The sequence below is a fragment of the Salvelinus sp. IW2-2015 genome, linkage group LG10, assembly GCF_002910315.2.
Source record: "Salvelinus sp. IW2-2015 linkage group LG10, ASM291031v2, whole genome shotgun sequence".
NCBI lineage: Eukaryota > Metazoa > Chordata > Actinopteri > Salmoniformes > Salmonidae > Salvelinus > Salvelinus sp. IW2-2015.
In genome coordinates, this window is record NC_036850.1 from 12,137,876 (window position 1) to 12,148,682 (window position 10,807).

General features: G+C 38.7%; 1 protein-coding gene, 2 long non-coding RNA genes and 2 other non-coding genes across 7 annotated transcripts in view; 1 reads left to right on the plus strand and 4 right to left on the minus strand.

Moving 5' to 3' along the window:
- Nucleotides 1-444: 444 nt before the first annotated feature.
- LOC111969294 (uncharacterized) lies at nucleotides 445-2,647 on the plus strand. 3 transcript variants are annotated; one of them, XR_011480487.1, is made up of 4 exons: nucleotides 445-1,222; nucleotides 1,437-1,742; nucleotides 1,959-2,030; nucleotides 2,244-2,647. It is a non-coding gene; the product is annotated as an uncharacterized lncRNA (long non-coding RNA). The 3 variants fall into 3 exon arrangements; XR_011480488.1 differs by having other exon boundaries at nucleotides 453-1,548; nucleotides 1,624-1,742; XR_011480486.1 differs by having other exon boundaries at nucleotides 467-1,742.
- A 3,643-nt stretch (nucleotides 2,648-6,290) lies between these two features.
- Nucleotides 6,291-6,980, minus strand: LOC139028310 (uncharacterized). Its single transcript, XR_011480479.1, has 2 exons — nucleotides 6,931-6,980; nucleotides 6,291-6,697 (listed from the first exon to the last, which is right to left on the minus strand). It is a non-coding gene; the product is annotated as an uncharacterized lncRNA (long non-coding RNA).
- Nucleotides 6,981-7,686: 706 nt separating this feature from the next.
- On the minus strand, nucleotides 7,687-7,759 carry trnaf-gaa (transfer RNA phenylalanine (anticodon GAA)). The gene has a single exon. It is a non-coding gene; the product is annotated as a tRNA-Phe (tRNA).
- A 678-nt stretch (nucleotides 7,760-8,437) lies between these two features.
- On the minus strand, nucleotides 8,438-8,509 carry trnam-cau (transfer RNA methionine (anticodon CAU)). Its single transcript has one exon. It is a non-coding gene; the product is annotated as a tRNA-Met (tRNA).
- A 332-nt stretch (nucleotides 8,510-8,841) lies between these two features.
- Nucleotides 8,842-10,807, minus strand: part of LOC112081149 (cytosolic iron-sulfur assembly component 2B) — a 4,148-nt gene continuing 2,182 nt past the window's right edge. Inside the window, exon 5 of the mRNA XM_070445386.1 lies at nucleotides 8,842-9,544. Within this exon, the coding sequence (XP_070301487.1) occupies nucleotides 9,438-9,544 (107 nt within the window). The 3' untranslated portion in view covers nucleotides 8,842-9,437. The remainder of the gene's footprint in view (nucleotides 9,545-10,807) is intronic.

The window sequence follows — 10,807 nt, forward strand, 5'->3', positions numbered from 1 at the left end:
CGTTGTCAATTGACGAATTCCTACGTGGACCGTGAAATGTAGGCTACATAGAAGTTAAACAGTAATTTAGAGCAAATATCCCCATTCATGAAAATGCAAAGCGCAATATCAGATCAGGTAGTATTAAACTGTGTGGACGGTCGAGATAACGTCTCTCGGTGAGTAGCTTATTCCAGTAGGCCAATATTTGTCCAAATACATGCTGTTTTTTTTTATCAAACTGATGTCTTTAACTTTATTCATAACATTATGGTGTGACCGATTTAACGGGAGCCTTCTTGAAGATTACTGACTAACCCATGGACTAATTAACCAGCTCTGCCTAAAATAAATTGCCTACTTATTCTGTAAACCAGTTTTTTTTCACTCAGTGGTCCATGTCATTATATTCACTAGGTGGCGCACAATACCACATTATCCATTTTAAATTCTAAAGTGTCTTCGTGAGCTTTATGGAGTCTTACAAGGAATTAGTTGGTGAAGTTCGTGCCAACGACATCTTCAAAGGTTACACGTATGCTGGATAGGATATGCCTACTTTTGCGCACTTTTACGCCTTGAATTGGGTGCACTGCGAAGGTGCCGTCCATATTTGCACGGAGGCCAGCTGACTGTCTGTTCAGGGTGATAGTGAGTAGGGTAACCAAGGCTGGATAACAAGATTAGATGGTAGCCTTAACGCTTTTATCACTACATTTAATTGTAGGCATGCTGTTGTTGTGTATTTTACATTTGATCAGTATGCCTTGTCAGTCAGTATCATGCCGATGTGAAATGCATGCGCTAATAGCGTTTCAATCGGTGACGTCACTCGCTTCGATGGGTAACGATGCTTCGTGGGTGACTGTTGTTGATGTGTGCAGAGGGTCTCTGGTTCGCGCGAGGGGACGGACTAAAGTTATACTGTTACACCGATAGTCTCACACAGGCAGGCTCCTGCCCTCTGATCGAATGGCGACAAAAACGTTGTGTTTACTGGGTGGTAAGCCTTGCGAAATGTTTGGTAAATTGCCGCTTAGGCCACCCACTGTGACCCGCTTGTGGGCGWGCTGGCAGCAGGTTCAAAGTGTGTCAAGAATTCAGCATCGCAAGTTCGTATGAAGGTCTGGTTATTAAATGGGTAACGTTAAATAGTTCAATAGTAATAAGCTCTAAAACGCTCTGGTGACAAACTTTGCTGCCCTGTTTCCAATTGTCCACATGGCTGGGAGAACCTACTCAAGTAAGTAAATACATTTCGAAAATGTAAAAAAACAACTATGTGCAGGCTAACTCAAATGAGCTGCTAAATGAGGTCGCTAGCTATATAGCCACTTTTACATACTGTATAGATAGGTAGCTGGTGATATTTAATTCACTTAGCTAGCTAATATGAAGTTAGCTAGCTATCTCGATGTTTTTATCACTGTAAAAAAAAACTCCAAATGCATTTGTAGGTTGCTAGCTAACAGCCATGGAGGAGGGTGAAAGGATAGCAGCCCCAACTGTCAAMATGAGTAGGCTATTCTGGATAGGGCTGGTACTTTTGTGTAGTTCCTGTCCCTAGAAGTGAGTACGGAGATAATAGTAAGATAATATTCAGTGTGGTGTAATTTGAGTATAATATAGTCTGTTTCTTGTGAGGTTTTCTGTCCTCAGATAAAGAGAGCTATGAAAGCCTGCCTACAGATGAAGAGGTCCCAATGAAGAGTGTGTTGTGCAGGCTCAGGTGTATCACTGGCGCCTTCCACCTTCAAAGAATAGTAAGACACTTCATTATTTCTATAACTACRGTATATTGTTTGTCCTCGTGTGCCCGTTCATGTTTTTCAGCAGAAAGTACTCTGCAGCCACTTAGTGTGGACACCATGTGAGCCCATACACACAGATTCCTGTTGAACACTCTTTAACTACCATATTTTCTCACTAAGTCTCTCCTTCACTTCATCCCTCTCTCCCCTTCTCCCTAAATCCTCAAGGTTATATCAGCTGTGTTGGTGAACCCCTCCCGCATCTGAACTGGCTACATAGAGGGCACAGCATGATCAGAGGTGAGAGGTCGCTTGGTCAGGTCAACAGGAAGTATTATTAAAGAGCTGCTTTACATTGAAATACAGATAGAAATGCAGTAGTCCCAGAGTTAATGATCCAAGGTCAGTTTAGCATTTCACCTCCTGATTTTATGATGACTGACAGTGTTAGAATAAAAACACAAAAGCAAGGCTTAAACATGCTCTCTTTCTCCATCTGTCTCTCGTCTGCAGGTATGTTTTGATGTGAGAGAGGATCCCAACCCCCAGTCCCGTCATCGCCACCTCACCCGCTCTTAAGATAACCTTCGGGCCGACTGGGAGCCCAAGGCTGGTTAGGAGACACCACTAGAGACACTATTATGTAATTGTGATGAACTGAGAGAATATTAGGGTAGCACTGTGATTCATTAATCATATGCTGCCTTCCCTGCTCCTTATGTTCTTACCTCTTTTTTCCTTTGTCTTACACCTCACCACCTCCTCTTTCTTCCTGTTTTTATAATGCACAACATATGTGCATTGAAGTACAGATTGAACTTGTATTTATCATATATTACAGTTATAATATTTATAATGCATGTATTTATAACACATGGATAATTAACTTCATTCAATAAAGCGTTTCACATTCTCTACTGGTTGAAGTTAAGTCTCATTTGATGAAATATTACACCTATCCTGTGTTTATCAGATCAATGCAGATGAAGGAATTTAGATATTGAGATGAACCGGTTTGAGTATTTACATGATGCAGAGGACATGTAGTGTCCTGTTTTTWAAAATTATATTTCTGTATGTATGAATTACAAATCAGCATTTAACTAGTTAAATCATGTTTCTAGTCTTTTGCATAGTTACAATGTGTAACCACACTGTTGAAGTGTATAATTGTAATACATACATGCAGACACAGCATCATTCAAGGACTGGAATTTGATACTCCTGGTATTGGATATGACTTAAAAATAATCTCAGACATTCACACCTGAACTGCACCTTTATTTGCCAAGGTAGAGTACATGATCAGTGAATATATTAAATGTACAACCTACAATGTGGGGATCTCATGCATGATATTAACTACATGTATATATGACTTGCATCTTTGGCACAAAGTTATTTTATTCTACTCAATCCATTTTTTTTAATTATTATTATTATTAAACCTTTATTTAACCAGGAAGGGCTCATTGAGATTTAAAATCTATTTTTCAAGAGTGTCCTGGCCAAGATAGGCAGCACCAAGTCATTACAAAAATTACAGACAAACAATCTAGTAAAAACCATAGAATTCACAAGAGTATAACAAAATCAAAAAGAGCAAATTAAAAATATTGACAGGTCAGGGAATCAGTCTCAAGATCATTCATCAGTGATTTAAAAATATTAATCGGGACAAGTTCTTCCAGTTTAAAAGTATTTTGTAAGGCGTTCCAAGACGATGGCGCAGAGTACATAAAAGCGCTTTTACCAAATTCAGTTCGGACATTTGGAACAGTTACCAGGATAAAGTCCAGCGAACGAAGAGAGTACCCACCACATTTCTGAACAATAAAAATGCCCAAATAAAATGGTAGTAAACCCAAAATGGCTTTGTAAATAAAAGTATACCAGTGACTGAGCCTATGAGTGACTAGAGAAGGCCAGCCAACCCTGGTATACAAAGTGCAGTGTTGTGTAAGGGTTTTGCAGTTTAAAATAAATCTCAAAGTGCCATGGTAAAGGGTGTCAATTGATCTCAAACACTGAGCGGAAGCATTCCTATATAAAATATCCCCATAGTCTAGTAAAGGCATAAATGTATCTGATACTAGCCTCCTTCTGGTTTCAAAAGAAAAACAGGCCGTATTCCTAAAATAAAACCCCAATTTCAGCTTCAATTTTTTTGTAAGTTGTTGAATATGCGATTTAAAAGAGGCCGTCATCAATTAAAATTCCAATATATTTATATGAGGTTACAGTCTCAATCTCAATGCCCTGACAGGTAATAATAGGTGAAAAGTTCAGAGGTCTATTTCTTTCTTTAGAAAACACCATTAGTTTAGTTTTGTCAGTATTGAGGATAAGCTTCAATTGACACAAGGTATGTTGAACGGTATAAAAAGCATTTTGCAAGTTCTGGAAAGCTTTTGTAAGAGACGAGGCACAACAGTGAATAACAGTATCATCAGCATAAAAATGAAGTTGCGCATTTGACATTTTTGTCTAAATGATTTATATAGTGAATAAGAGAGGACCAAGTACAGAGCCTTGGGGCACACCATTAGAGACAGACAATTTAACAGACATGAGCCCATCAAATTGAGTACACTGAGTTCTATCAGACATAGTTAGCAAACCATGCAACTGCATGCTCTGAAAGACCTACACTCGCCAATCTCTGCCTTAGAGAGATCAATAGAAAGTGAGACACAGTGCTGTTTTTTGTCAAGGGCTTCAGTGATATCATTTAAATGGCTGCTGTAATTGTGCTCTGCTTCTTCCTGAAGCCCGATTGATACATTGATAAAATAGAGTTAGTAAATAAAAACTATTTTAGCTGTTCACTCACAAGGGTTTCAAGTATTTTCACCAGGGGTGACAGCTTTGAGATTGGCCTATAATTATTTAAAAGAGTTGGATCTCCCCCTTTTAAAAGTGGTAGGACAAATGCTGATTTCCAGATCTTTGGAATTTCATTACATTCCAGGGTTAGATTGAACAGATATGTAAGTGGTTCAGCTATGAAATCAGCTGCCAGATTTAAAAAGCAGGGATACAAAAGATCAGGACCTGCAGGCTTTCTCTGATCTAAGGATTTTAGGGCTTTATGTACCACCTGCACTGAGAATGGCAAAAAGCTAAAAGTTTGACCAGCTCTCACTGTTTCATCCACACAGGGTTGAGACAGAGGACACTGAATCAAACAGCCTACCAGATGATACAAAGTGCTCATTGAAACAATTCAGTATTTCAGTTTTGTCATATACAGCAACAAAGTCCTTCAATACACATGACGGTAATTCATTAACATTACTGTTACCAGACATTGACTTAATAGCCTTACAAAACTTTCTAGGGTCATTCAGGATATCAGTGGTAACAGACATAAAATATTCAGACTTGGCCTTCCTGAGAAGAAAAGAACACTTGTTTCGTAACTGCCTAAAAATAAGCCAATCAGCATCGGAACATGATTTCCTTGCTTTAGCCCAGGCTAGATTACGGTCGTGAATAATACAAGACAGCTCAAAAGAAAACCATGGATTATCCCGCCCTTTAACCCTGAACCTGCGGAATGGGGCATGTTTGTTTACTATTTGGGAAAAAGCATCATGAAAGACTATCCAGGCAGTTTCCACATCAGGGATAAGCTCAATCTTGCTCCAGTCAAAATAAAACAAATCATGAARGAAAGCCTGCTCATTAAAACACTTCAAATTTCTCTTACGAATAAAACATGGGTTTGTCTTTGGAACCTTAGTATTTCTAACAGCAACAACAGCACAATGGTCACTTAAATCATTACAAAAAACACCAACCGCAGAATATTTACGTGGAACATTTGTCAATATCAAATCAATCAGGGTAGATTTTTCTGGGCATTTAAGATTTGTGCGAGTGGGTGAGTTAATCAACTTGGTAAGATTCATAGAATTACAAAACATTTTTAAATCATCAGACACCGGCTTTAACCAACACCAGCTGAGATCACCAATCAAGATCATTTCACTGTAAAGAAGTTTAGACATAAGGTTCATCAGAGTAGAAAATGCATCACCGAGAGCAGAGGGGGGTCTATAACAGCCAATCACAGTTATAGAGAGACCCTTTGAAACCTCAAAATTCAAAGCAAGAAATTCCAACAATTTACAAATAGTTTCAGACTTTGCAACAATTACAGGGAATTTAGTTTTTACATATATCAGTATATAAGTCGCTCTGGATAAGAGCGTCTGCTAAATGACTTAAATGTAAATGTAAATATATATCAGTGCGATAAACATTGTAACCACTTATACAAATATCCTTATCAAAAACAGACTTGCTGAGCCAGGTTTCAAAAAACACAATTACATCAGCATCAGTTGATTTAGCCCAAATCATAACCCCAACAATTTTTGACAACCAAAAAAAATACCAAAACCAGATCTTGATTTAAAATCAAAGGGGGTTTGGAGACATTGCATATCAGGGCCAGGGTTAGGTTGCATAACTAGGCACCTCTGTTTAATAACCTTGCACGGCTTCTCTTTTTTAAGAGACCTACTGCAAGCGAATTCTACAAGTGAGTTTCCAGACAATACAAAACAGTCATTTAAAACCATTAGACTTTGGTAATCCATAGGCTTCATTAATGTCATTCAGACTGCTTTGAAGTTGATACAACTGGCTATGATAGCTCAGGTTCATAGCTAGGTTCTGAACTAATATGTATACCAAATGTTTTATGGTCCATACACAGATCAGCTACATAACTAGCTACACATCCATAGGCATACAGGTATTTTTATCCTCCACTGCACAATAAGCAAGAACATAGCTAGCTGCGTTATTTCATCTATCTGCATTGCATGGCAAATATCAGCGAGGCAAGCATACAAAATTGTACATTCAATTTCCAGTAAATGCTTTAGCTAGCTAGATTCTTTATATCAACTGTTTCCCAAGACGACAGACTGGTTTGCTGGTTGTTTCAGGAGTCCCTAAAACATTAAACAAACTGCATTACAATTTCATACTCATGTCTCAACACCCATAAAACTAGCCAGCTAGCTGGCTAATGTTAGCTAGTCAGCAAGCTTGCTAAATTGTGAATTTCGTAAATTTAACTTTATGATAAAAAAAATATGCATAATCGTTTGTCTCCACATTAACTGACATATTCCTGACAACTGTACATTTTTGCATGATTCGTTATAACGTTATAATCACTTACATTTGCTTCCTACCTAGTGTTTCTGTCAGCCATCTTTGCTGAAGAAAGTCTCCAGGCTTGGGTCACGTGGAGTCAAATTCGTCATGGGAACCACTCGATATGATTGGTCATCGTCCAGCGGACACCGCTAGTGATTTGCATAAAGTTGGAAAAAGTTCATATTTTTCACCGCCTCCCACGCCACCTTCGCACCGCCCAAAGGTCCCCCGCCCTCTCCGCCTCTCACCGCTTTCTTTCCATTGAAAATGAATGGGAAGCGGTGTTTCACCGAGCAGCACGGTGTGCTAGTGAACACCGGGCAGCTCCTTCTCCACTCACGCGTCATCAGGCAAATTACGTTTATACAGTGTTGGATCCCAAAATAAATGTGTAGTCATAATAACAAATTAAGTCATTTGTGCAAGACAAATTGAATTAGTAACATCATACGTTTTGCGAAATCTTAACATTTTTACATTTTGCTAATTCGTTACATTTATGAAATTCGTAACATATCATACGAAAGGGATGATAGACATCCACAAATAATACATACAATATGAAACGTAACATATACTAAATGGTGTATCTTTGATATACGTACAGAATAATATGAAAAGCTCTGAGACCAGGTTGGGTCACGGAGCAAGGATGGAGGAGTTGAGGATGGTCTTCTGTCCAAATGAGAATCTTCCTAAAATATCTCTACACCAGATTTTCAAACCTGAAAACCCTCCGTTTTCTGGCCTAAATTAGAACAGTCTAAAAAATAATGCCTGCCGAAACCCGGGATCGAACCAGGGACCTTTAGATCTTCAGTCTAACGCTCTCCCAACTGAGCTATTTCGGCTATAACTCCGTAAACTAACCCCATAATAATTAGTCATACTTTTCTAAGGTCTGTGGTTGTTTGTCCGGTGTATTCATCTGGCTTCAGGATAATCAATATTTTCTATTCATCTTTCTCCAACAGCGAGTGACAAATGCCCCACATGGATGGAATAATCACTCACACGTTCTTTTCAAACTGCTAGAAAGACAATGCTTTCACCGGCTGGTGCTCTGACAAACTCACACATACTTTTAGTTAGAATTTTTATTAAAATTAGGCTAACCYTTTACTGACTACGGGTACGTAAAGGAGCCTCAGTTGATCTGGAGGCTTCTTGCTAACAGACACAGGCTCTCAATGTGTAATGGAAGTTCTAGAACTGCTCAGACAAAATGACCTATTATTTTATCCACTGTCCATGAGAGTGTGGTAGTGAGCACATCAAATTTGCACTTACCCTTCTGCATGACGCAATATTAATGTGGTCTAACACAACCATCTATTAGCCATAGTTTATGTATTATATAAGTTATAGTATTGCTTATAAACAACATTTTAACACATTCTTTGTAAACAAAGCTCTCGTTTTATTATGTCTCATCATAACTGTATGTAGGTATTGCATGAAGGCTTTTTACATTATATATTTTAATTAGTGTTTTTTTCCCCTGCTGAAATACCGAGATGTAAAAAACATAGCAGAGGATGGTTTCGATCCATCGACCTCTGGGTTATGGGCCCAGCACGCTTCCGCTGCGCCACTCTGCTATCTATATTGTTAGGAGGAAATGTAGCATTTGATCGTGTGAGACCAGCTTATTACGTATAAGTCGCTCTGGATAAGAGCGTCTGCTAAATGACTTAAATGTAATGTAAATGTATGTATGCAATAAAGATCTCAGGCGCTCCCTAAAGAGAATTTGAAAATAACACTTATTTCACTGCCATGGAAAAATAAGTACAGACAAATCTAATGACAAAATGAATATAATTAAACTACCATTAATTTTCTGTCTAAAATGTTTTTGTTGTTGTTGATCAAGTCATATAATTTATTTACAACCACATTTAATAAGTGAGAAAAAACGCAACAAATCAAATGCTATTTCACAGATTGTACACTATTTTATTGTATTTTTGACAAATATGAAATAAGGCATCTGATGGAAATCCAATGGCACAAGTATTATACTATATATAATTTCTCCCCAAGACATATGTTATAAACTAAGGCCTTTCTTATTCAGTCAGTGTCAGGGCCACTTCCCCAGTCTTTGGGCTTTCATGTCATTGTGTACGTTGAGATTGCTTCATTTATAAGAGACATATGCATTTTCTTGATTCTCTTTGCWAATGCCATTAATATCAGGTATATTTTCAATGACATAAGATATGACCCTGTATTTTATTGCTTTACTTGTATAATAAAGGATACAATGCTTCTCTATAATACTGTTAAAATGAAGATGTCAGTAATATAGTGAAGACATACGAAACACACAGTATAGTTATTTCTGCCTATAGCAGAAATACATTGGAATTCTGTTAGATTAAAATAATACAATGGCAGCATACGTGATACATTTGCCATTTACTCAACATAAACTGAACAACCAGTCCAGTTAGCGTGTCAGGAGAGAAACATTAAGCCTAGTCCTGGACTAAGGAGAATTTTCAATTGATCCATCAGGAGGGGTCAGCCTGTCCTTGCATTGGATATCAGACACTGGTTGACMACCTCCAGAAGCTGGGAGTTCTCGAGTGCAGCGGCCACTCGCTCTTTGTCTGCCAGCTGTTTATTGACTGGAAAAAAGCAAAAACAAAGGGTTTAGTTAGGGGCAATTCCACAGTAACTGGGTGATGCTGACACTCAGATACTTCACTTTAAGATATACACTACCGTTCAAAAGTTTGGGGTCACTTAACAATGCCCTTGTTTTCTATGAAAACATACATGAAATGAGTTGCAAAATGAATAGGAAATAGTCAAGACGTTGACAAGGTTATAAATAATGATTTTTAATTGAAATAATTGTGTCCTTCAAACTTTGCTTTCGTCAAAGATTCCTTCATTTGCAGCAATTACAGCCTTGCAGACCTTTGGCATTATAGTTGTTAATTTGTTGAGGTAATCTGAAGAGATTTCACCCCATGCTTCCTGAAGCACCTCCCACAAGTTGGATTGGCTTGATGGCCACTTCATACGGTCAAGCTGCTCCCACAACAGCTCAATAGAGATCCAGTGACTGTGCTGGCCACTCCATTATAGACAGAATACCAGCTGACTGCTTCTTCCCTAAATAGTTTTTGCATAGTTTGGAGCTGTGCTTTGGGTCATTTTCCTGTTGTAGGAGGAAATTGGCTCCAATTAAGCGCCGTCCACAGACTATGGAATGGCGTTGCAAAATGTACCCTGTACAAATCTCCCACTTTGCCACTACCATGCTTGACAGATGGCGTCAAGCACTCCTCCAGAATCTTTTCATTTTTTCTGCGTCTCTTCTTTGTCAACCAAACAGCTCAAAAAAMGTTTTTTTATTTAACTAGGCAAGTCAGTTTTAACCAAATTCTTATTTACACACYGGCCAACTGTGCACTGCCCTATGGTACTTCCAATCASAGCCGGATGTGATGCAGCCTGGATTTGAACCAGGGACTGCAGTGACGCCTCTTGCAATGTGTCTAAGACCACTGCGCCACTCTGGAGCCCTCCGGAGATTTCTCTGTCCATAACACTTTTTTCTAATCTTCCCCTGTCCAGTGTCTGGGTTCTTTTGTCCATCTTAATCTTTTATTGGCCAGTCTGAGATACGTATTTTTCTTTGCAACTCTGCCTAGAAGGCCAGCATCCCAGAGTCGTCTCTTCATTGTTGACGTTGAGACTGGTGTTTTGCGTGTACTATTTAATGAAGCTGGCAGCTTGAGGACTTGTGAGGATTCTGTTTCTCAAACTAGACACTCTAATGTACTTGTCCTCTTGCTCAGTTGTACACCAGGGCCTCCCACTCCTCTTTCTATTCTGGTTAGGGCCAGTTTGCTCTGTTCTGTGAAGGCAGTAGTACGAGA